The following is a 26,980-nucleotide window of genomic DNA, read 5'->3' as shown; positions in this document are numbered from 1 at the left end:
AACAGTCCTAATCGCCAGGACGGAAATCGGTTTGCAGTGTGTACTGGACTGGTTTTGTAGCTTTGTGATGTGTATGGACCTGAGGGTTAATCTAGCTAAAACCCATGTTATAGTTTTTGGTTCCAGGAAGAAGGAAGGTACTGTTTTCATTGTTAACAACAATAAAGTTAGTACCCTTCCCATGGTTTCTTTTAATCTTGGAATTCCTTTTGACAAGAATCTCACGTCAGGCCCACCGAAAAGCAATAAGCTGCAGGCTTCTCGAAAGCCCTCAAAGTCGTCCTCAAGACCGGTAGTAGACTAGGCATAAAGCCCATTAGGGAGTTTACTGCCATTTAATAAAGCCAAAGCTATGCAATTGCCAGCTATAGGGCAGGGGTTTGTGGTCTCAGTGACCAGGCAGGCTGGAAAGGATCGAGAATGGCTTCATTAGGAGGTTAGATGCTGTCCCCAAATAAGACAGCTCTTCTTTCTGCCATTCTGAGGTCGGTCTAGGGTTCATCAGTGATTTCATAAAGAAGCAACCACTCTTCCTGTGGTTCAGGATATGAACAAGGTGTCAAAACACCTTTAACCGTGTGGTTCTCACTGTCTGCCTGAAGCAGAATAATACTTAAAAATACCCTGGATCAGGCACATACTTAACACCTGTTTCAGCTTGGCCTGGAAGATCTTTTTAGGTCCCCTAGTACCCTGCATGCTACTTTCCTAAGCTTCTAAAAAACAAGTTTTCAGACAAATGCACAGACGAGAGAGTGTAGGGGGAAGCTGAAAAGCCAACTGTCCAGGCATTTACTGAGATTTCCACAAGTAACAGTTTAGAGAAGTACTTAACATGGGTTAGCAATCAGTACCAAAGGTTCCTGCTAGTGAGACGTAGGGCCTGATTTAGATCTTGCTGGAGGAGTTACTCCATCACAACTGTATTGGATATCGCATCCGCCGAAATATAAATCCCTTAGGATATAATAGGAGTAATAATTTGGTGGACGGGATATCCGTCACCTTTGTGACAGAGTAACCCATTCGCCAAGATCTAAATCAGGCCCATAGATTGAGCACAGAGCACATTTTAGGTGCCTTCCCTCAGCCGGGTTCCTAATTTGCCCCTGTGCTAGCTATTCTGCACAAAGCATGTTACACTTTAAGTTTATCTGCCAATATTAGGCATTACTGTAAAAGCGGTATCTTCTACCTTTTTTAAAACAGGCTAATATTCGAAACAGTAGAGCTGCCTTTACTTTTCTGCGTTCATTGACAGCTGTGAGGATGTTTCTCAACTGCTGTTTACATTCAACGTGCTATAAGACATAGGGCATGTGTTTCAATCTAATGTGCTTTCATTTTTTAACTTGTATTTATTCTGAATGCTTTATGTCTTTTTAATGGTTTTATTATTCTTTTCATGAGCAGAAATTGAGAAATACAAATTGTTGAGTGAGTGTTGATTATTAACCAAGCTAACTATGTTTAGCACCTTAAGAAAAAAAATCATAAAAGATTGAGAAAAAAGTAGTAAGGTTTGTTCAATAAGTTTATTAGTTTTTAAGAAGCATATAAATAGGTAAATACAATAAAAAGAGATACAAATGATGAAAAGTCAAGAAGAATAACATATCTTTTGGTCTAGTCACAAATAAGTCTTCTTAAATATTACATATGGATAATATGAAAGAAATAAGGGTTATGCAAAGGAACTTTAATAACCATCAAGAGCATCACCATGATATAAGAAAAAATATATGTAGAGAGAGAAAGGAAAGAGGAAAAAAGATAGAGCGCGAAAAACAAGACAGTGAGAGGGAGAAAAAGAGAAGATAGAAAAGAATTTAAGGGGGAAGGGGAGAGAAGAATGAAGGAAATGAAAGGAAGGATCTCCTGCAGTGCTACATATACACAACAATTACAGCAATCAACTAGACGATGCAAAGGATACTGATCAACCAACCCTTTTGAAGCCAAATCCATATATGTATCCAAAGCTCTCCAAACGCCACTAGAGATAGTAGGGGAAAGATGAGCCTCATCCACCGAAGTGTGTGCACTTCTTAAAAAAGAGACCCATGCCCACCAAGTATGGTATGATATGGAAGAAAAAGACTTCCATTCCATAGGAATCACTAAAACAGCTACAGTCAATAAAAGATCCAGTAATTGTAACTCTATAGAGTCCAAGGGCAGAGGCATTCGGGAAGCCAATGGGCCCAACATAATCATGGGAAAGGAAAGCTGGAATTGAAATTGAAAAATTAACATAAGATGTTAATGTATTAAATTCCAATAGGGTTGCAAAAGTGAACACACAAAAAATGTTAGAACTGGGATTTCTGATTGGCTAAGGCTTACGCCAAAGCCAGGCAGAAACCACCATTCTAGTCAGGGCAAGGGAGTCACACTACAAGATAACCCCTGCTCACCCCCTTGGTAGCTTGGCACGAGCAGACAGGCTTATCCCGGAGGCAATGTGTAAAGCACGCACACTACAGCAACAACATCCTAGGCACACCACAAAAGGAACTCCACACAAGGTTATATAAAAATAACTTTCCTATTGTCAAAACACATCAGATACTAATCACACAATATACATTGTGCCAACTGGCATGGGCAATATTCACAAGGGATTATTTACACTAGGACAGGGCCACGTGGGCCACTGTCAGAATCAGCACTTAGAAGAACTAGCACTTAGAATAACTGTAACACCAAATAACAATTATAGATCACAACCAGTAACCACTGGTAACAGGTAGGTACACACTATGCAATATTAATAACCATAGGCCTAGATCACGCATGGACACATAACCTCTTTAGTATAAACTAGAATAGGCAAAACACCCTCCTAAACATGAAAACACAGTTAGAGGTATCACAGGCATAATGGCATTGCACATTACGCCTAACTCACATTTAGGCCTAACCAGTAAAAATACAGTAGGCAATCTCCTCACTAGTCTAAACACATTAGACCCTACCCCCTAAGAATAACTCACATTTAGGGGCGTAAATCATAGTGAAACACAATCTCACTACCACAAACCTCCACAGGAAAAACCATCTCTAGAGGTATCAATACAGGGCGAGTAAAACATACTAAATGCATTACATTTCCAGCACCACATCACCCTAGCCCATAAATCACATTAAGCAATTACCATCATAAACATGGTAAAATCACATTGCGCAAAAATCACATTAGGGCCTTGCGCCCTACCCACATACCAGCCCCCTGGCCAACTGGCCATCTAGAGAAGGGGTTCAAATGTCCTGTGTCCAGAATGTCAGGGCGCACTGCCATTGCAGCGCCAGTCAAGGGTGCACTAACGGCGCAAGCCTAAACGTTGCAGCTGCCCACTACTTGCTGGTCAGCTGGGAACAACAACAGGGCCTAAACGTTGCAGCTGGCACTAAGTTCTGCGCAGCTGTAGAAGGCCTGGCACCTCTGTGCCATCTCCGTCCCTCCCAGAGACTTTCACTCACATTGCGCCTAAACGGTGCAGCTGCCCACTACTTGCTGAGCAGCTGGGAATCAAGAACTGCGACAGGGGCTCTCACTAGCCCTTCAAGACAAGACTGCGCCAACTGTTGGAGCCATCTGGCTCTGAAATCCACTGTGCACCTTGGAGCCCTCTAGGCTCTAGTCATAATGAGGCAAAACATGGAGACATGAACCTGGGCCCTTCAAAGAAATATAGCCCACGTTGGAGCCCTCTGGGCTCTGAGTAAACATATGCTTATTTTGGAGCCTTCTAGGCACTAGAAATCCCCAAGGTGCCCTTCGAACACTGCGAAGCGCTGGAGGCACTCAGGGCTCTGTAAAATAAACACTGTACCCCCTGTGAGCCATCTGGCTCACAGGATTTCGGGGGTCTCGGAGCCACGGGCTCCTTAAGGAAATACATGCTCCCAAGTCCTCCTTGGGACTTCAAAACAAATGGCCACCAACCGTTAGAGCCCAGAGGCTCTGAAACAAGTATTCCCCTGTTGGTGCGAACTGGCGCCGAAGAACCAAGTCTGCCCACCGTTGTGGCACCCCACTGCAAGACGGGCCGCCCTGAAGAGCATATAGACTGGTGCCTTTGTCAGGCACACCACCTGATCCCGCAGTGCCCCCCCAGCACTGCCTCACTCACCGGGGGTTGTCTGGCGCGGGGCAACGTTTCCTCTCAATGCGGCTGACAGCGGGGCTCTCCCTCACATTGGACTCCGCTCTGTACCCGGGCAAACTCTGGCGTCGGCCTCCTCTCGTCCCCTCCTCGCAGGGGCACTCCGGCGGCAACACTCCATTCCTGGCGAGGGGCTTCCCTGTCCATCCTGGGAGCCCCGCGCTGCCTTCGGCGGCCGCTGCAGCCTCTCCGCGTCCCCCGAGACTCCCCTCCAATCCCAGCGCGGCAGCAGGCGGGACTTCCCTTACAAACCGGAGTTCCCGCCCACCGTCAGGCACTACGGTGCCTGACTTCCTTTTTACCCGCGGCTGCGGCGGTGAATCCCGGGGGCAGTAACGAGGGGTGGGCACCCTCGAAATAAAAATAAAACATAAAAGCGAGGTGGGCACCCGCTAAGGCTTATAAAAAGCGGGGTGGCACCCTTAAGAATAAATATAAATGAAATAAAGACACAGGGTGGGCACCTGCGCACTCAGGGGCATCCAAAGGGCAGGAGCGCTTCCCTCCTCGGGAAAACGACAGCGCTCTGCCCACCAATGAAAAATCAAGTGCTCTCAAGGCGCTGGGGGCACAGACAGCACCAGGTTCCTAAGGGATGATCCCTACAGCAACCAGGGCCCCCAGCAACAGCACACCCCTGGTTGATTCCAGTCAGAAACAAGAACATTTTACAAGAGGTCACAGCCTCTTTTTATACACAAAAATCCCTTAGTCTAGCAGCGTGTAGGCAATGTAAGAACCAGCTACAACTGGTTATGGGGAACTCCCTTTCACTGGCCAGGCTAGGGACATCAGACGCACCACAGGGGGTGGAGCCAGCATTGTGTGGGGAAAGCCCAGCCCTATTCTGGTCCCAGGTGCAGCCCCTCCTTCACATCAGCATGCTAATCTCAACACTCACCACTGGGGCAGATCCATCCTGACTCCTGGAGCCAGGCGCACCAGCCAGCTCCAGCCAATCACACGCCAGACACGAATTACACAAACATGACAACTTCTAGAAGTGGCACTTCCACACTAGACACAATCATGCCACATACATCATTGTGCAGCATTCAATCTCACGAGTTCGCACATACCAAACTCGACCCTGCACTCCCCACACATCGAGAACTACCATGGTCACACATATTCCCCATGCATTCCTGTGGGATGGCAGGTCACTCTCACCACACACACAGAGAGTGCACGCACTTTACACTGGACCACAGTGAAAAAGTGCTCAGAGACCTAAACTCACCAACACCAGGTTACAGAAACAGGCTAGGCAAAAGCAAAAAGTTTCGGGGTGAATCTGCCAAAAAGGGCCAGGTCCAACAAAAAACATACGTGGATAATCACCAGCAGTCAGCCCACAACTCCAACAAAGATCACCGTCCTTCAGATTCAGAGAGTGTAAGCGCACTGGAGTCCAATGAAGAAGATTGATAGAGAAGAACTTAGATTGAATTAAAGAAGGGGCCATTTTATTACGAAGAGAAAGCTTCCCAATCAACTGCCAGGATTCTGGAGATATATGTTCAGTGAGTTCCTGATCAAAATTATGTAACCATTTCTGTTGGGTAACGGTGAACAAGGCAGAGGAAGTGGAAGACAGAAATTTATAAATTTTCGAAGCCACATGCCCAGATCTAAGCCACAACTTGAACAACGCAATAGTAGGAGAATTTGGATCCAGACGCAGTTTAGCAAGAGCAACTTTTATTTTTAGAAAGGTGTAAAAGTCTAAATTAGTGAGAGAGAATTGTTGAGCTAAGGAGGAAAATGGTAACTGATCTTTATTGGAACCATAGAGATGACTAACCAAAGTAATCCCCTTAGAAGCCCAATAAATTATCAATGTGGGATCAAAAATAATCTTAATTCTAGGATTATGCCACAATGAAGACCACCTCGATTTATGAATCGTGGTAGCAACTTTCTTATCGAATGACCTAATTGCTGTAATGGTATCTAGGATGATCGTACGAGAGAACGGAATAGATAAGATGGATGTGGTAAGAAAGGAAGAGGTTGGCAAGGGAAAAGAAAGATCTTGCTCAATCAACACCCAGGAAGGCGTGTGAGCCGGGATAGAAGAAAACCATAGAGCCCCTTGAGAAGCTAAGAAAGAAACCTGATATTTCTCCCAATCGGGAAAATTACAACCACCCATATCATAAGGTTTTCCAAAAAATGTATATGCAATTCTAGCTCTCCTATCATTCCAGAGAAATTCATGAATACAAATTGTTGAGTGAGTGTTGATTATTAACCAAGCTAACTATGTTTAGCACCTTAAGAAAAAAATCATAAAAGATTGAGAAAAAAAGTAGTATGGTTTGGAACGTTTACCTTGCAGTTGCCAGGCAGCTCCCTGATGCCAGTTTATAACTCAACAAGCTATATTACAAGGATTATAACTGGTGAATTGGGTGTAACAAAGGAATTGCGTTAACAAAAACAGCAAACTACTGGGCTGTCTACAAGAAATACCAATTTGTCGTAAGCCACTTTAGTCAAACCTGTGATTAGGCTGCACTTAGATCTCTCCAGCAAATGCCTTAAAAATAGAGTTATCCACCACTCTTGCACCCTGGAAAAAAACTGGATAGCCTAAGATCTCCTCAGCAAGTGCCTTAGCCCCATGAAATATTTTAATTTCATTGAATTTCATTTCCAGCACTGAATCCATTTTAGCAATATTTTCTCTGGGGCCATAAAACTCTCTAGGGCAATTAAATCTTACCCACTTCACTCACTGACTTAGTGCATATTATGGTTGGTATTTGCACCACGCCTCTGTCAATCTCCAAAGACTGTTAACAGCCGCTGTTTATGTCATCCTCTTGTGTTGAATGTTCAACAGCTGCAGTCAATCATCGTACTTTTTGAGGAGCCTTTTCCCCACTCTCCCAAGCACAAATGCCTTTCTCTGCCACCAAGGTGCATCTAAAAAGGAGTGGTTATTATGAATATATTATTGTTTGTGCAAATGCCCGTTTTTTTTTAATCTGGTGCTTCTTGGGGATTCTCCTTAAATCTTTAAACATTCTTCATTCAGGTACCGCACCTCATATACTGTATTGTGCAACCCATTTGAAAATATGTACATAGCATGCATGACTGGGATTGAGAATGTGACATACATGTCATATAATTAAGACAACCTCAAATCCAAACCACAAGCGACTATAATGTAAAGTTCAACACGACATTGACGTGAATGTAAATAGTAACTGTCTCAAGTATAACATGTCCATGTTTTTTTTTAAGGTATGTCGTCGTCACAGGGCTGCCGAATGACAAAGGAAATTATGAACATCACCAATGATGGCTGTGTTACTTTAGAGCCAATTGAAGTCCGTTCCTGTGAAGGAGCCTGCTTCTCGAATTACAAGTAAGTATCTAACAACGTGACACGTAAAAAATGCTTTATAAATTATTTACCTGAAACCGAAGACAGCGTTTCTTGCTTCATCGACGTGGAGAGTTTCCTACCCTCCCCGCCCCCCTCCCACTGATCAAATACTCAAATACGGGTGAGCTTGAAATACCTGTACTCAAAGGAGTCGAGTATGAGCAAAGTTGCAAACACTCTGTTGCGCAACTTCCCATCATTTTGTGATACTGTTCTCCAGCATCACAACGTGAAAAAAAGTTGTTAAAGTTACGAAAAAAAGGAAGAAATTGATATGTTGCCGCCGCTCTGCGCCATGGGAGGGAGGCGGTTATGCATGCACTGCATGTCTGTGAGGGTAGAGAGCCACTTTATAAAAGTTAGCGCTTTAGAGATTTTTGGGGGAGTTTTCACTGCCAGCCCTAATAAGTGCTACCTTGCAAATGACTCTCACTTGGCTATAAAACTTTTTCTCTCGGTGCACATGGACCTATTGCCTCATCCATACGCCCCAGACTTTTTAAACAGGGCATCTTGCTGCAATGGCCTGTGGGGTAGGTGATAAATAAATGAGCTGGCTACCTCTTGAGGCTCGAAGTGCCGATACGTATGCCTTTATCACCAACAAGGCTTTAGACATGAACACTGAAAGGCCCCTCTTGGTTTCAAACTTTTAAGTGTATAAAATACACCCCTACATGTGTGCATTCTTGTGCAATGTATAATTTGTTTTGTAACTCCTTTAAAATATATATATATATGTATGTATATATATATATATATATATATATATATATATATATATATATATATATATATATATATATATATATATATATATATATATATATATATATATATATATATATATATATGGCTTTCTCACCTACACTGTTCTGACGTAGCCTGAAGAAACAGCGACTAGTTACTGACTGCTTTTGCCAATACTAGTAAGATATTGCTCCCACTCTGCGTGAACTTGGCCTATCCGTGACTATAACCATTCTAGAGAATTTAACTTTATTTCTGTGTTTTTAACTCCTAACAGGTTACCAGCATCAACACATCGTGTATGTATGTGCATCCTAAGATGTTTAAACGTTGTAGACTTGTTAAAATATGTTCATGCCATTTTTAAAGCACTTTCCGACCCTTTATTAAGGCAGATAAGAAAAAAAAAGCATTTGCAACATAGGTCTCCAGGGCCGGACTGGCCGTAGCGGGCACTGGGCAATACCCCGGTGCTCCCCACGGGTGGGGGGCCGGTTTGTGGCAACCTAGCTGCAAAATCGGTCCTTTAACAAAATCGGCCGAAAACCGGCCCAGGCAATGAGCTCGACGGCTCGAGGGGGTGGGTGGAATTGGGGACCGGCCGAGCTCTTTGCCTGAGCCGGTTTTGGCTCCCAGTCCGGCCCTGTAGGTCTGGCTTTTGCGCGAGTTTGAGCTATTGGCATTGTAAATGGCAATGCCTTTTATTTATGTTTTGGTTTTTAAAAGGCATTGTCATTTACAATGCCAATAGCTCAAACTCGCGTAAATGCGAGACCTATTACATTGCAGATTTGTGATTTGTGGGGGTATTTATAGAGCGCGGCGGTTGCTCCGGAAGGAGCATCATGGCGCTGAATTTCCAGGTAGGAGATCGAATTACTTCATAGTGGCTGAGGAATTAGATGGCTGCCTTGGTGTAATCGTCGGGAAGGTTAAAGATCCAGGTTTTTAGCGATTTTCTGAAGTGTTTTTCTTGGGTTTGGAATCTCAGGTTTTTGGGCATGAGGTTCCAGGCGTTTGTGGCCAAGTAGTTTAAGGTTTTGCCACCTTTTGTCTTCAGGTTGAACCTAGCTGGAAGGATGAGATTGTCATGGGAGGAGCGCAGAGATCTACTCGGGTTGTAGTGGGGGAAACGTCTGGTAAGGTATTTTGGGCCGGAGTTGTTGAAGGCCCGGAAGGCGACAATAAGCATCTTGAAAAATATTCTCTTGTGAAGTGGGAGCCAGTGCAGGGATCTTAAAGCTTCGGATATTGATGATTTTCTGGGCAGTTTTAGAAATAGTCGGGCTGCGGTGTGAAGTACACTTTGAAGTTTATTAAGTGTAGCCTTTTTAGCTCCAGCAAGGAGACCGTTACAGTAGTCCAAGCGTGCGAGTACTAGGGCCACTGTTACGGTTTTCCTAGAGTCTAACGGTAAAAAGTCAAAGAATTTTTTTAGAGATTTTATAATTCCGAAGCATCGGCCCGCCACAGTCCTGACGTGTTGGTCAAAGGACAGGTCGGTGTCAAACAGGACACCAAGATTCCTTGCAGTTGTTACGGTCTGGGGGGGGGCAGCTGAATCTTCCGGCCACCAAAGGGCTGTGCAGAAGATGGTGTTTTTTCCCATTGGTAGAATCTCCGTTTTGCTGGAGTTGCATTTTAGATGGTTTATATTCATCCAGTGGAAGACAGCCTTCAGACAGTTTTTGAGGTTTTGTTCTGCCGTGGTCAACGCAGATGCTTGTTATCTGTAGCATCCCCTGCTTTTGCGGTATTGGGATGTACACGCTGCCCTGCCAGTGCAACTCTGTCCTGACCTAAATCACCCATTGCTACCCTCACCCAGCCAGGGCTTCGTTCCGATGTGCAGCACCTCCGGTATTTAAGAGCTGGAGTTCTCGTCGGAATCCTGCCCTGCTGCACTCTGCCGTTTCAAGTACTGGAGCCCCCGCAGTCCACATTTCAACATCTGTGGTCTGGTTGTTTCCGGTAGTGTGTGTGTGTGTGACGCCTGTCAGCATGCAACACGAGTGCTCCATTCTTCAGTGAGAGCTGGTCTTGGGGTCTTGCTCTTCCTTATAGTGATGTATCTAACAGTTCATTGTGTCAGCCCTACTCCACAGCGAGGTCTACACAACTCGCACTGATGTGTCCTACTCCTGTCAGGGCAGCTCTTCAGTTCATGCTGATAGTATGACCCACTCAGCAGTTTTGTGTCGGTACAATTGAGCTCTCCTCCTTACCCAGCTCGCTGATCGCGCCTGCAAATGTCATTCTTTGTTCAAGTTCAAAGCTGCCTTGAAGCCAGCGGTGAGTGGTTCCATTTAGCTCTGCTCACACACTGGTCTGTGAGGTCTCATCTGTGCATTGCTTGGGTTGGTGGGCCTGTATAACTCAGACTTGCCTCTCCACCCGTGGAGCACTCTCACCTGTATCTCCGTGCTCTGATGTGGCCGGTTTAATTCACACCTGGACCTGTACCTCCATAGTCAGGGCAGGCCTCTAAAGCACACATTACATCCATACTCTTACTTCTGTTCGGCCTGTGGAGCTCACAACTTTACCTTTTACCCCTTGTGCTCCATGCAGCCTATTTGACTCTGGAGCCTAGCTCACAACAGTAGTTGGTGCTTCAGTCAGGCCTGTCTATCTCACACCTGTAAATAAAGCCCATGCAACGATCAAGAGTCCAGAGCACATCTCACACCAGTACCCTGTGTCAGTCAGACTTTTGGAGCTCTACTATGTACCTATGCCCATCGTCTGGTCAGACCTGTGGAGCTTACACCTGGAGCACATATCTTATCATTACCCTATGCACCATTAGGCCTGTGGCACTCACACCTGTACCTCGTGCTCCTGGAGCACATATCCCACCATTACTCTAAGCACTAGTCAGGCTTGCGGAACTGACGCCTGCACCTGTTCACTGTGTTCTGCTCGGGTCACTGGAGCACATCTCGCACTGATGCTATCCTCTCTGGTCAGGCTTTCAGCACCTGTACCCCAGACTTCTGGAGTTCCCATGTGTACCTTTACCCCATGCCCCTGATAGGCATTGGAGCTCACACTTAAGTTCAAGTTAGAACATGTCGGCTGGCAGTTATGCTAGCACTGAACAGCCAGCAGCTGCAGACAGCCTGTAGGGCCACCAGATTTCTTCAGAAGGCGAGCCTCCTAATAATGCAAACTGAAAAAATGGCGAACAATGGTATCAAATCAAAGGATTAAGGATTACAAAAGACACCGATTTCAGCAAATGTCACAATGGTTTTATTCTTTTATCTTTTTTCTTTTAAAATAGAGTGTAAATGCAGGTTTTCATTCATTTTTCATTTCTATGATTTTTTGTTATATTCTCTTTGCAAATTTTGTAAAGGTTTTAATTAACCATATACAATAAAATATTTACTTACTTACTTACTCACACTTAAGCCAGTAGGCCATGTTCCAGCCAGTGCCCCGTGGGCATATCACACACACATCACACACACACACACATCCATATGCTCCAGTGATACCTGTGCACACCACTCTTATACCTGTATCAAAGCTCTACTTACACATCTCGAGCACAACCTACACTGAAACATGGCCCTGTCAGAGGGAGCGCCCCCTCATCTCCCATGTAGCGGTCAGATTTCACCACTCCGCTACACCTCACAGCGGTCTCGCCTGTGGAACACCTGTACCCCAAGCTTCGGAGCACATCTCGCACCTTCACCCATTCCAGCTGAGGGTTCTGCCCCCGTTCTGGCCAGCTCTGGGTCTTTAATTCGTCATCCCTGACATACTTGGCATGCCTTGGCACGGGTGTCTCGCGTCCAACCAAAGATTTCCTTTTAAGGAAAAGCAGCTCAGTGAGAGTGGAATCCGCACAGAGTTTCCTGCGACAGAAGAGGGGGTCACTCTTACCCCCAAAATAAATAAACCATAAACAGATTGTAGAGGCAAAGAATACAAATTGGCTTCCCCCATTTTTGCAGGAAGTAGCCCTCCCGTCTCCTTACTGTTAAGAATGCAATATTTGATCCAGTGTGTGAAAGGCAGTGGGGCAGGTGCATCTTAAATAACACTCACTCATAGGTTTGATGTTTACAGTAGCTCCAGTGCGCACAAAGCCAAACCAGGGAAGGAAAGATGAACATCAGGTGCTGCTAAGTGGGGTTTCAGAATTGGTTTTCATTTTATTTTTTTTAGAATGCGGTCAAAGTGATCATGCTCTATTATGAGAGCTGTTTTCTTGTCACACAATCCCCTCGGTTCATGGAGTCTGAGCATGTTATCGGCTCCTGGCAAGCACCTGCTGCTCAACTCCAGGTTAAAAGAAGCAAGCCCTGGCAAAGCCAAAACGTCTTACTTTTACTGCCAGCTATTTGCCCTGCCAAGGCTTTTTCTGCTCTTTTACCAAAAAACAAGCCAAATCCTCCATAAAACAAAGCCCAAACCCAAACTAACATCCTACTAAAAAGAAGCCCAAATGACGGTCGAAAGCGAAAATTGCTTAAAAGCCTAAAAAATATAACCACGAAGAGGCAGGCATTGCGAAAAAATACTCCGGATAAAACTGTGGAATTAGGAGGAGGTGGGAGGGAGGAAAACTATATTCAAATGCAATCAGCTATGGTGCCGAAACTACACACAGGCAAACAGAAACAGAGCAGGAAACAAAGAAATAAAGAAGTCCCCCAGAGAACAGACAAAGAACTGTAGTGAGATGAGACAGTACTTAGTCACTGCCGCATGGAGAGAACGGAAGAGGGAAAGGAGGGACAAAGAGGCAGGAATGACCACTGGCAAGCAAGGATTTTCGCGGGACACTGAAACAAACAAATCAAAAGCTGGAGGATGGGTTCATCCCCAACATAAGAAATTACAATAGGTCTCGAATGCTCAACCTAAAAATCAGTGGGGTGAAACTAGGAGGCTCCTCCCTTCGTCCAAGTTTAAGTTTGCCGATTTTGCCTGATTTCCGAGAGACCATTTACGGAAACCTGCAGTAGTTAGGAGTAAAGATGTCATAGAAGGTTTTTCCCATATAGATTGCATTATAACATACTGTGAGTGCATTTATATAGCACTTCTTTCTCCACTTTGGTGCATGGAAGTGTATTATCAGAAAGGTATTATGCTATACCAAGATGGGAAGCTGAGTTACAAGGTTATACTAAATTGTGAACCACTGTGGAAAGCCTTTTTTGGGATGTGAGTGTAACTAGAATAGTACCGTTATCATTTTTTGGGTCAATATACTTAGTGGTGTGATGAAAGAAGTATAACTGAGAGATAGGGGATGCTCAGGGTACATGCCTGAATGGTATATTTTACTCTGCATGTTTTGCATATGGTTTTATGGGGATTGCTGAAGACCTTTCAAACCATATCTTGTGCTGTGAACAGCATCTGTGACTCCAATTCATAAGTCATGTGGATCTGGTTAGGGAAGAAAAAGGTTAAAGGCAGGATGGGAAAACCAGAGAATAGTCATAGCTCGTATGGATACTGATCAAAGATGACATCTACATGTGGCACGTTTATACATCTATTAAATGCAAGGTCTCCTCAGTAAAGAGTAGCTTTTTAAAATGGATTGATAATGAATCTCTGACAGTGTAAATGTGCTCTATAGTAATCCTGGGCTGTTCCACTGCTCTCCAGCTGGCCTTTAAAGAGCTCAGGGCCGCTGAGAACTTAACTGCCATCTAGCCTGCCCTAATTATAGTTCCCCAAGTTCAGTTGTGGTGGGTTCAGGGGCATTTGGGAATTCCTATCCTCCATTGTATGTTTATTACAACTGGCCATGGTATGTCTGGTTGTGGTGTTCTTGTGAATATCGAGCCTTGTTAGGCATTATTGTCATCCAGCCTGCACTGATTACAGCCATAGTAAAGAATAGATGTCGTGTTTCTGTGAGCGTTGGGCGCTCTTGGGCAGAGTGTGCTGTTCAGGTCTTGGATGCTGTCTGCTTGTTGTCAGAGGTTACACGTTTTCTCTGTGTTTATCTCACAGAGATTTAGGTTTTTACTTCATTCTTGAACTTTTGATCATCTTGCATATTTTTGGCAGTGAGTTCCACATATTTATGGTCTGGACTCAGAATGCTGTTCTATTAATTGTCTTTTTCTTTTGGAAGGAATGTTGAGTCGAACCTCAATCTTGAGGAGTGTAGAGCCTGTTCTGGGAGTGCCATTGGGATTTTACTAATAGGTACCATGGGCCATGGATTACTGGCTGAGTGATGCAAAGTCCCTTAAAAGTGGTACATTTGACATCTGCAGCCATCATTGTGCTTTAAGCACCAATGAATTGCAGTCCCGTGGGCAGAGGTGTGATAGCAATCTTACCCCAGAGGTGTTGCTCTTTTGAAGGGACTTTTTTAATAGGGAGCATGGAGATCCTAGGTGGAGGCATTTGCGTTATGTACATGATTAAATGGCTTCACTCAAGGCATGAAAGAAAAGCCATAGCTGCAAATGGTACCATGCAACCCAAATCACCTGATAAATATAATTCTGAAATACAAATGTGTAATTCAATCTTTTTTTGTGGACTCTCGCTACTACAACATTGTAACTTATACCTTAACAAATACATAGAGTTGACTTTGGGTCTGCCCCTTGCTCATGATTGAATAGCCTTTTGTGTATTTAAATCCCTGATTTGATGGCTTTCGTCATTAGTCCTGTCTTTGTCTCACTTCCTGAACATTTAGATTTCACCTGTGTTTTTGACTGGTTGAGTGTAGACCATAAATCAATATTAGTGGATGGAGGTGCGACCCCCTAGGATGAGGTCGCTCTTTTGGGCTGAATCATTTCACCATATCTTCTGTACCCCTAGGTGAGCAGATCAGGTGTTTTATGTGGAAGATCTGTATCTAAGGGTCACTGGCAGCTGGGAAAACATCACTAGACATTGTACAGGGGGATGCCCACCAGCAGATGGCCACTTTTACATGGGTAAAAAGATTTTGCCCATTGTTTCCACACCTTCATGAGCTAGATTGGTAATTTACTGGGGCTGATCGAACCCCAGGGGTTAGATATACCGCTACACCATCAAGGTGTTTACATTGTAAATGAAGAGTGGCCCCCTGGCATAGGGCCACTCCCCCATTAGGAGAGGATTTGGAGGAGAAATATTCCAAGTAAGCTCCTCGGTGAGCCCGCCTTCCACTGCCAGAACCTACCTTCAACAAACCCATTTGGCAGATGCGGTTCCTGATTTAAATCAGACATGCATAGAGCTACATAGTGATCTGGCCAGTTTCCACTGAAAAGAACCATAGCAACCAGTGCTAGTGACCAATTGTGGTGGCCAACGCCATCACCTTTCCCTGTCCCGCTGCCAATGAGTGAAACAGTAAAGCCCCGCACATTGAACTGCAGCTAGAATGAAATAAGCCTTTCCTGAGGCTGACAAGAGGTCGCAGTGAAGGGAGTGTGCCCTAAGCCGTGGTGGTGTAGGATTGCAGCTCCCGGGGGCCTACACTGTAAGACACCAGAAGGCCTAATGAAGTAAGAGTATCAACATAGAGAGAGGACTGGAGTAAAGCCACCATATTGGAAGACCCATATTAGCATCCTTGGCTTTGTTTTCCCCTTAAATCATTGCTTTCAATCCTCCTGTTTGCTGATGTTCTCTCCTTAAAACATGGTGGAATTGGCTTATGCCCAATTAGCATCCTTGAATTACTTGTCAGTTCCTAGTAAAGTGGCCCTACCTATGTGCAGGGATGTAAATTTAAATGCTACTAGTGGGTCTGCAGAGCTGATTGTGCACCCAATTAAGTAGCACTTTAAACATGTCTCAGGCCTGCTGTTGCAGCCTGTGTGTGTTGTTTTAAACTCCCATTTCGGCAGGGCAAAATAAACCTTTAGCCAGGCCTAAACCATCATTTTTAGTGCATACAAGTCACTCCTAGGGTAGTCCTGAACAGCCCGGAGGGCAAAGTGCTTGGTATTAAAAAAGTTGGATATGTACTTTTAAGTTTTACATGTCCTGGTATTGAAAAACTCTTACATTTGTTTTGTCACTATTGAAAGGCCTATCTTTCCCATGGAATAACATTGGGGTTACCTTATCACATTTAGTAAGCTGTAACTTCCAAATGGGAATAGGTCATTTCATCATATTTGGTGTCTTAGGAAGTGTAATGAAAAATTAAAACTAATGGTGAAGTCTTATTTTATATTACAATTTTGAATATGCCACTTTTAGAAAGTTCACATTTCCCTGCCTTAACCATTTGGAGCCTGCAGCCTGTCTGTGGATCACATGACTAGGGGTAGTTGACATCTGGGCTTTGTGTATTCCTCCTGGACAGCAACACACGCTTAGGTGTGCCAGGATGGGCTATCACTGGCAGGATGGGAGGCAGGAGCTGGGCACAGCCACACTTACACTTGAATACGCTGTATCCTGCCTCCACACAAATGGATGTATACCACTGTAGTTAGTCTGGAGAAAGAGCAAGGAAGTCAGGACTCCTATGCGCCTCAAAGGCGCACCTCTAGAAGGAAGAAATGGGTATAAATGTGGGGTATCAGACACTAACTCTTCAGTTCACTTCTGGACCTGTAGACACTCTGCCAGGAACAAGGACTGTTGTACTGCTGAAAGGATTACCACTCTGCTGGACTGCTTCCATGCAGTGCTGACCCACTGCCTGTGGTCCTCTTGCCTGGGTGAGAAGGAATAAACCTGCACTTGTTGACCTCCGGACCCCAGTGTTACTCCAAGGGCTACTTGGCTGTCCTGCTGACTTGAGCCTCGGGGACAGTAGGCTCAAACAATCTTGACCTCAAATTCTAGACTCTGCCAGCTGTGAGTCTAGAATGCCAAATGGTCCCACCCCAGTCCTGGACCCTTACAAGTGGGCCTAAGGTGCTCTGCCAGGCACATCTCATCGGCTGTACAGTGCAACTCTGAGCAGAAATGATGCATTGCCGATGCTGGGTGGGTCTCCTCCCTTTCAAAGACCCATAATACATTGCTTCCCAGTGCCTCCTTGGCACCACTGCAGCACAGCTTGTCCTCAGGCACAGGGCCCAGCAACCCTCATTGACTGCGGCCTCAATGAAAGCACTGGACTCCACATCGAATGCTCGCAGCTCCTTGGAACTGATTCCTCGCTTCGACTCTGTGACACATCCTTGAAGCGGGACTTTACATCACAAACATTTGTCAATGGGATCCTTGATGACGATACAGGACCTCGCATCTCAGCCTCAGTGCACCTCAAAACCAATGCACTGCTTCAGCTGCATTATGTAGTTTTGACCCAGACCTTTTCAATGCTCTGCAAACCATGATTTAAGGTGCTTTGTTCAGTGAGCCTAACTTGGTCTCTAAAGCCGTCCCACATTCCATCGTGGTTGGGCTGAACTTGTGACTTTGTCCCATTCTGCGCAGCTAGATATCCACAGTTGGTGCTTTGTACTTTTTGACTATATTCTCTCTGAAATCTTTAAAGTTGCACAAATCAGGTTCTACTGATTGGATTTTTGTTGTTTGGTCTTTTTATATTTATTAACAATTACTCTATTTTTCTATCCTGGTGTGGAATCCTTTGTGGTGTTTTTCACTAATTTACTGTTTGGTGTGGTGCTCAAATGCTTTACACTTTGGCTCTAAGTTAAGCCTTACAGCTCTGTGCCAAGTACCAGAGGGCTGTGCACAGGTTAATTCAGGGCTGGTTTATGCCTCATCCTGATAAGCATTGTGGTTGATGTTTGACCAGGACTCACCCCCAGGCAACCAACACCTCAATTTCTTTCACCGCCTGTATCTTAGAGCGCATGCACATAGCAAAATAGATGCCTGTTGGTATGGAAGAGTCAGGCTTTGCAGTAACAAAAAATACAACGGCTTCTCTTCTGGCTAATAACCTTCTATTCTATTAATAAGGGAGGCACAGTGGGACACAAACCTTCACTAAGGTTTTACAGGCAGGAAGACCTACATCCCTGCAGTGATCAAAATATAGTCTAAAGGTGATCCGACTTCACGACTGGGACACAATATCTACAAGGACCATGAGAAAGAGCATTCGCCATGTAAGTGGGGCATATAAGGAAAACACCTTATCAATACAAACAACACCCTCACAGTGGCGCAGATAATAAAACCGCCCTATGGAAGTTTGTGCACAGTCTGAGTAACGCCCCACTACAATGCCCCATCCAGTCCCCCGGACTGGAGAGTAGCACATCCTCAAATATGTATAAAGCACCATTGACTCACACAGTTTGAAGATGTGCTACTATCCAGCTGAAGGAAGTGGCCCTTAGGGGCCACTCAGGTTACTTACAACCACCTGCTATGCCTTCCCAAGAATGAAGAGTCGGTCAGACAGTACAAAACACAAACAAGCTTTTATTAACAATACTCCTCAGAAGAGTCCAATCTGACCTGCACCCTAAGATGTCTGCCGAGGGACTGCCCCTCCAACAGCTCACAACACATAATCATTCTTCCAAGAACCTCCAACCACGCCCACAGTGGAAAGTTACCGGCTCAAGCCGAATGTGAACAAAGCAGGCAAAGAAGGATAGGCTACCACCTGCCAGATGGGTACATACTATCAGTGTCTCAAGGTTGCCTTGCTGAGGCGCGGCATCTCCTAAAGTGGGAGCAAAGTTACACACAAGAATAGGAATGCGAGGGCATAATGGCCTATTCATTAGTAAGTCAGAATCCAACCTTGAGCAGGGAAGGAAATACTAGCTGAATACAGTGTTCTGCTGAGGCAAGCAATGCAAATAATGAGGCCTAGGTCAGACACAGCCTAATAGGGATTGCAAAATTCAAAATATGGTCACCCTTGCTAACTGAGGCTTGCGATTTGCAAGGATAAATCATGGGTTTCATAACGTAAATGCTAATGGAACGTCATTTAGCCACACACTGCTAACCTACTATGGCACGGAATAAGTATATAATAGGAATGGGGTTTGTCAAACCTAACACAGCACGGCCTCTCAGATGATCTGAATGTCACACTTCCCATTATTTGTAGTGCAGTGTAATCCCACAAGGTAACAATGGAGTATGACATGACATTGATTATCTAAGACCACATGTCAAAGAAAGTTTTGCAGCTACTTTTACCAAAGTAATAATGGGAAAAAAACATGAAAACTTTAACGCTAGAAACCATGGCAAATGACTCCATCCTCAATACGATTCTGAAAGAATTAGCGATGCTTAAAGCATTAATAACCACCATTGAAGAAACCACAACTAAAACATCTTTGTGAGAAATCTCAGGGGAGTTTCCATAGAGTCTTAAAGATGTAAAACCCCAACTTTTAGATTTCGTTCCTTGGAAATCCTGATGACTCCTTCATAGGTCAAAGGAAATTGGCCACTGTGTTAGAATGGAGCTCGAACAAGAATAGAAGTCATGCATATATAATCAATTGTCAGTTTTTTAATGTTCAGTCAATTACGAGAGATCGGTAATTGCTTTCTAATAAAACAATCTTTTTTTTGTAAAGCAGCCTGATTTCCATAAAGGAAAACAGTATGCGTTATAAAACAAAAGAATGAAAAGTTTACCTTTCATTTTTTAAGAGCTGGCAGTGGTCTGTGGGACAACTGCCTGATCTTAAAAAAGCTTTTACAAAAATTCACAAAGAGGAAGGATCCATTTTGGACGCCTTCCCATTTGCGAATGGGTTAACACCTACATAAAATTGGTGGCAAAATGCGAATGCTGTGTGACCTCATTTCAGTCACAAAACATTCTTACATACCAATGCGATTCGGTATTAGGAAGGGAAGCCCTAAACACGTCCATTCATAATAGCGAATCCCAAACCCATTTTGCGATTCTGTAACAGGTTACCGAATCACAAAATAGGGTTTGCTGTATCTGAAAAGCATTTTTTGTGTACGCAAACTTGTCGATTCTGCGAATTGGCCAGTTAGCAAAGGCAAAAATGCTTGTTGCATGTGTCCCATAAGCTTGAAGTATGCATAATCTTAAACTAAATGTTGGTGCTAGGCAAAATGCTCCAAACAAGTGTTTATTATGCTTAGGGAAAGGCTTTTGGGCCTACTAAAGGGGCACATTTAAGAATAATACCCTAGTACAAATAGTTTTCTCAATATTATTTTATATATATTTAAGCAATGCATATTTTCCTTATGTGTTATTAGTTTATGAATTGTTTGTGACAATAATAATGCATTTGAAAATGAGCTAGTACATTTTTCCTACGTGTTGTTTTCTATGTGTAAACAATTCTGTTGCAGTTTAATTGCATTCTAAGGTGCAATTCTGACATGGTGTGCGAGTCGAAATTTAATTTTTAAAAGTATTTCCTGCATCTTCAAAGCTCTCATCATTACACATGTACATCACAATGCTTAGCTGCTCTCTAACAACTACAGAAGATAGACTGGGAAAGGTTGAAAACACCATTGCTAGGAACAAGACCACTGGTATGCGCAATCAAAAATCATTGAACTAGAGGATTGAACAGGAGAAACACCTGTTTCTCCAGGTTCCCAGGCAGCTTTAGAACATCAGTATGATCCCCTCCCTTAAGATTTTCTCCTGGAACTTGCAGTTTTAAAGTTTAACAAGCTGTTAGAATTTCAGAATACTACAAAACTGCCTGCTTTTTTTAGGATCCAACAAGGGAGGCAAATACACAAAGGCGAAATGCAAAGAAAAATTCCAGTTCAAATAAGCTAAAACCTATGCATCACTAGACTTTTCTAACAAGACATTGCTAAAAAGGAAATGCTTCCTAGCACTCCGAGTATGACTTAAAGACTTGTAATTCAGGTATAAGCTCTTAGAACCTGCATGATGTTGATAACATACGACGTACGCACAACAGAGTTCACAGACCTGGGGACCCTGGAGAGACACCTAAATGTTGGACATCCCTTGAACATGGAAGTCTCACCACCATGGTCAGATCTCTCACTTTACCCTGACTGCAAAGCAGACTGAATCAGGAGACATAGAAAAGGGTAAGAGACAGACTTGAAGAAATCATGCACCATTGGGCTTCTAGTTACAAACTTAAACACAACCAGCCCCATCCTCGAAACAGGAATAAATATAGATTGCAGCTCAAGCCCACATCAGAAACAGACACTCTGAAACCACAGACCTACAGTGCTGACACTAACTGACTTAAAGTAGCACTGCATTTTGTGATTTTTGAAGATTCCTGCCATTAAGAGACAATTAATAGAACTTCTATTTCCATTTAAAAGGTAGAGATTGTTGTGGACCCTCAAAAGTATGCTATGATACTGAGGGCACAGGTTGAATTGACGTTAATTTTTACCAAAGAGTTCCTAGCGATTGGAATAACACTAACCCATCTACAGCATTACCACACCCATGATATTGTCAGCTGATTCACTCATGAGTTCCAAAACAAAGCGGAGTCCATCGCTATCATTGTATAGTCCCACGGCCCATTGGGCCCATCCACTACTGTAATCCCATACTCAGAATTCCTACATGGCCCTATTTACACTCCCACTACCATACAGAAGAGAGGCACAACAGGCCCATCACATGACCTGCCATATCCTTCTGTTGGCCTCAGATTGGCAAGTGCAGGAAGATACATCAATTCAGTTCCCCTGGAAAAGACCCAACACAGCCTCATTCTGGTAACCCCTCCCCTATAAAAGAGAAGTCTTCCCAGCTACCCTACTTCCTGCGAGTTGTGTTCTGAACCTTAGACACCACTCTCCACCTTCCGAGGCTCACACATTAAAGCACTCCTGTGATGTTATGTTAAAAATAATTTGTAGAGCGTACATACACAGGTCGGTTTCTTGGAGCTATAATTAGGAGTAGCCTGAGTCCTGGAGAGTTATTCATATGCCTGAATGAACAGCCAAGTCTTAAGTAGTCTCCTGAATCCTAGAAGGTCTGTTCAAGATCTGATGTCAGTGTTCCAGTAGTGGGGAGCAAAAACCGTGAATATGCTGCCACCTAGTCTCTTTGATTTATACGACGGTGTGACCAGGAGAGCTAAGCGCAAATTGCGGGTGGGTTTGTGTCTCTGAATGAGATCAGAGACAAATTTTGGACAGTAGCCATATAGTGATTTTTAGATAAGGCACCCGATTTTGAAGGCACAGTGTTGTGATAGGGGAAGCGACTGTCGCTTCTTCATCAGAGGGGACGCATGTTGCCACCTGGGTTGATGGAAGATCAATCTTGCGGCCTGGTTCTTCACCAGTTGCAGTCTTTTGACTAGATACAGCGGCATACCGAAGTAGAGAGAATTTGCTTAATCCAAGTGAGAAATTACCAAGGCTAGAACAGCCGGCCCCAATGCTTCCCTAGAAAGGAGTCTACTAATTTTCCTTATCTTCCGCAACTGGAAGAAACAAGTAGAGACTACTGTTTCAATCTGGGACTTCATGGACTGGTTGCAGTTAATTGTCATCGCAAGGTTCTTAACAGAGGAGGATGGGGTAGGGGGAGTATCCAGCTCAGCTGGCCAGAAGTGTGTGCTCCAAGGCTTACGGGGCCACCAATCAGGATTAGCTTGGCTTTGTCCGGGTTTAGCTTTAGATGGTTGCTGTTCATCAAGTTGCGGATGTGCAGCATGGTGGCTTGGAATTCAGACACGGAATTGGGCGTGTTGTTGATGGTGAATATTTGTTGTAGGTCGTCTGCATAGTAGAATGTGCTCACATTTCTTTCTCTTAGGGACAGAATCACACAGAGCAGATATAGATTAAACAAGTGTGGGGATAATGAAGATCCCTGTGGCACACCGCAAGTTGAGTTCATGTTTGGCACAGTGAAGTGGGAGAGGTGAACAGACTGGTAGCGGTCCTCCAGGAAGGATGTAATTCAGCAAAGAGCAGGACCCTGAAGTCCTGTGCCCTGATCCAGTCCACTAAAAAACCATGGTCGACTGTGTCAAAAGCAGCGGATAAGTCCAATACCACCAGAGCCCGTGGGGAGCCCTTGTCGGCTACCTTCCTTAGTTCATCCAACACAGTCAGTGTCACTGCCTTAGTTGAGTGACAGGGACAAAAACCTACTTGATGAGGATCAAGGTATTGAAATTGTTCAACAAATGAGCTGAGACAATTTGCTACTTGGGACTCCAATACCTTGACCAGAAAGGGAAGCAGAGATGTGGGGCGGTAGTTAATCGGGAGAGTGGGGTCTGCCCCAGGTTTTTTTAAAAGAGGAACTAGTATAGCTTTTTTAAAGGCACAAGGGACACAGCCCTGTGGTAATGGCTCATTCATGAGCGAGAGGGCTGGGCCAGGGTTTGTAGTGAAGACTTATTTTGAATTGTGAGGTAGACAGCTATCAGTAGGGGAATCCCGATTTGACTTTAATCAGTAATTCCAACAGGGCTTCTCTACTGATAGCCAGAATTTGATTAAGGGTTCAGGGGTTTCTCAGCACATTGGTGATGCCTCATAAACGTGGTTGACAGGAATACGGGGTTTGATCATAGTGATCACCACGTTTCCTCACCAACATTCATATATCCAGGAATATACAGGATGAACGATCACCTTGACAAATTCACAGCCTTATGTACAGCTGAGACCATCCAGTGAAGTACTGTGGGTGACTAATCCTGGGAGCATTGCACTACTTATGGATAGGAATTACCATATTCATAGCCTTACCTGGGGTATGGTAAGCTGATTGGCTTCTTGAAGACAACCTTCAGCGATCTTCACAAATTCTGAATTCATAATGATGTCTGCATTTCAGAAATGTATAGCTTTCTGATTTCACTCATAGATATCTAGCCTTTTTCCACCACCAACGGCGGTAGGTAGTAATCACACAAAATAGAAACACATTGCAGACTATTTCGAAAATTGCGGAAACCGAGGTAAAAATGTTTTTTTACAACTCTGTATGTTCCTGAAAACTAAGACAAGGGTGATCTTAGCATAGCAGCCCTTTTAAAAACATTGCCCCTGCAAAGCAATTTTTTCCACACACCACCACCCTTACCCCCAGAATTGTTACTACGGTTTGGCTTACATTCTTATATATGAACTGCCTTGAACACACAAAATAGGACTGAGCACCAGGAGAACACCTGAGCATGTCAAAGGGTTAAGTAAGGATGATGTCTGCAGCGGCGGCTCCTTCGCTAAGCTGGAGGATCATCGTCCCACTGTTCAATAGGAAAAATAAAATGATTATAATGTAACCTTATTGTTATTTTATTTTCCCTACTGCAGTGGCTCAGTTTCATGTAGGCCAGGACTAGGGGGAGCAGAGGTGGCACTCTCAAAGTGAGCATAACTGTTTGAATAGCCGTCTTGGGCCTATCAAACAGTCAATCACACTTTGCATGTTCCCCACCAGGCTGTAATGCACATCCTGGTGGGGAACATGCACAGCCACCCAGCCCCCATCTGAGCACCGAACCATGGCACTCAGACCAATCATGATGCTGCTGTCATAATGACCGCGGCGTCTTGATTGGCTTCGGAGAGCCTGGGAACCTGAGTGTTTCCTGCAGGACAGGACAGGAAGGAGATGAAGAGGAGTGAGGAGAAGTGGCAGCCGGCCCTAGCCAGGCTAGTGCTTTTTTTCAATTTGTTTTTCCATTCCCTGCTATCCATCCACATCCCATCACCTAAGTCCGGTAGCAGCTGCTACTGATTGTCTGATTTAGTAGCAAAGACCAAGAGTTTAAAGCGTATAGGTGCTGAGTAGGAGCACCTTATAATGCTAGAGAGGCTGGCTGCATTAAAACATTTTCGAGCTGGTTCACCGCGTCTGTATCTATTTATCATTATAATGGAGGTAAAAGTGTTGTGCAGAAGACCTTCTGTGCTGGAGAGCCCGTCTCCCATTCACTATGAAAACAGATGGTGGATCCTCATAGGCACCTCCACTGCTCATATTCACATTATGCTGGGTTGCATTAGGGACATCCAACCTGGGCTTCTGAGGGCATTCTGTCTGCTCCTTTTGAAGGGCAAATATCTCCGCTCCTCATTATAGGCTTCTCTCAAAAATGTACAATTTAAATTGTACTTGGTAGCCTGAGCTCATCCTACAGTGGTAGGCTGTGGCTTTCAACTGAACTTTGCCATTGAACAAGCCCCTCCATAAATGCCTTATTAATGCCCTTTTTCTTTTGATGCTTTAATTCTCTGGATTGTGTTTGATATACGTTCTACTTTCCCGGATGGCCCAAGAAATTATTGGATTTGAAGCCTCATGAGCTGTATTGTCTTCTTTCTCATCTATGTTGCAGGTTCTCCCAAGAGAATGGTCAAACGGTTCTCACATGCAGCTGCTGTCACGAATTGAAGTCTCATTACGAAGAGATCACACTCTTCTGTGCCGACAGTAACAAAACCACGCCATACAAGTACACGTTCATTGACCAGTGCGGATGTACAAGATCCCCGTGTGACTATTGATGACGTGCCTGGCAACGTGAAAAAGTAGAACCTTCAAACACGACAAAACAGCTTTACTGATGGCAGAATATGTGTACTTATATTAAATGTCTAACCTCTTCTAGTTTGGTAAAATAAAGGGAGATCATGTTATCATGGAACAAGGCAATCGTTGTTCATCGTATGTCTAGAATGTTACATTGTTAATACTACAAACATACCCATTTTGTAATAATTGTACTACACTTTTAATCGTTGAGGCATTTTCCAAAGAAATATTACTTTTGCTAAAAACATTACTGCACATTATACCTGTGAGTGGTTCATTTGCACTATTGAAAGATACTTTTGTCACAAGTTCCACATCTAAGTGAGTTATTGGCTGTGGCATTTTGTGAGAATGATTTACAGTGATGCTTTCCATTTGGTTCTGCATGTTAGTAATCATCAACCCTAGCGTGTGGTAGATGACATAGAATAACTTCCCTCAAGGATAACACTCTTTCAGCCACACACCCACACAGTGTAGTGTGCTACCCATGTGGACACGCACTTCAGTACCCCACATAGGGGTAATAAGTGCTATACAAAAATGATAATACAATACTAGAAAATATTTTGGTTAATCTGATTAATATAGGATGGAATTACCACTTCATTCCATCTCTTGAGATCATAGTGATTGCCAGTCAGGTCCATTCCCTCACTGGAGTGCCTAGCTGTATTAAGTACACTAAAAACCTTATTTAGAGATTTACAGATAAACAAATGTGTCATCCACGTTTTCAAGGATGTAATGCCATGAGTATCATATAAGATATTACAAGCGGGTTGCCCACAATAACATCACAGGAGGTTACTTATTATGACAATTGATGTATGCCTGGAAGTGAAGCTGTGTGGTTTTTGACCCTTGTAATATCACAGGAAGTAAATCCCAAAGTTATATACACTATGATTTGGTCAAATTCATGAACCTAGGGATACCATTTAGACCTTTATCATGCCATCCCATGTGGTTTTCATTTACCAGGTCCCATGTGGTTTTCATTTACCAGGTCAACCTCTCTGCCTCAGGAGCTCTCTCACCACTATGGTTAATTTCTTCTTTTCACCCTCATTCGCCATCTTCCTCTAAACTTCACCTTTTCATATTAATGTTATATTCATCACTATAAACATTTTTCTGCCTCTCCTTGCAATGCACTTTCCTCTTTCTCAGTTTACAGCTTAACAACACCTCTATAATCGTGTTACTTCCAACTGCATCTTATTCAGACAGGTC

The 26,980-nt window shown here is 43.9% G+C and overlaps 1 protein-coding gene across 1 annotated transcript in view; it reads left to right on the top strand.

The window, feature by feature from the left end:
* Positions 1 to 25,989, top strand: part of LOC147733208 (mucin-5B-like) — an 875,769-nt gene extending 849,780 nt beyond the window's left edge. The window contains exons 41-42 of the mRNA XM_086957740.1: positions 7,425 to 7,548; positions 25,548 to 25,989. Of these exons, the coding sequence (XP_086813866.1) occupies positions 7,425 to 7,548; positions 25,548 to 25,716 (293 nt within the window). The 3' untranslated portion in view covers positions 25,717 to 25,989. The remainder of the gene's footprint in view (positions 1 to 7,424; positions 7,549 to 25,547) is intronic.
* Positions 25,990 to 26,980: the final 991 nt, after the last annotated feature.

The sequence above is a fragment of the Lissotriton vulgaris genome, chromosome 2_1 (assembly GCF_964263255.1).
Source record: "Lissotriton vulgaris chromosome 2_1, aLisVul1.2, whole genome shotgun sequence".
Lineage (NCBI taxonomy): Eukaryota > Metazoa > Chordata > Amphibia > Caudata > Salamandridae > Lissotriton > Lissotriton vulgaris.
Note: the sequence above shows the minus strand (reverse complement) of the source record. Positions and strands in the feature narration are given on the sequence as shown.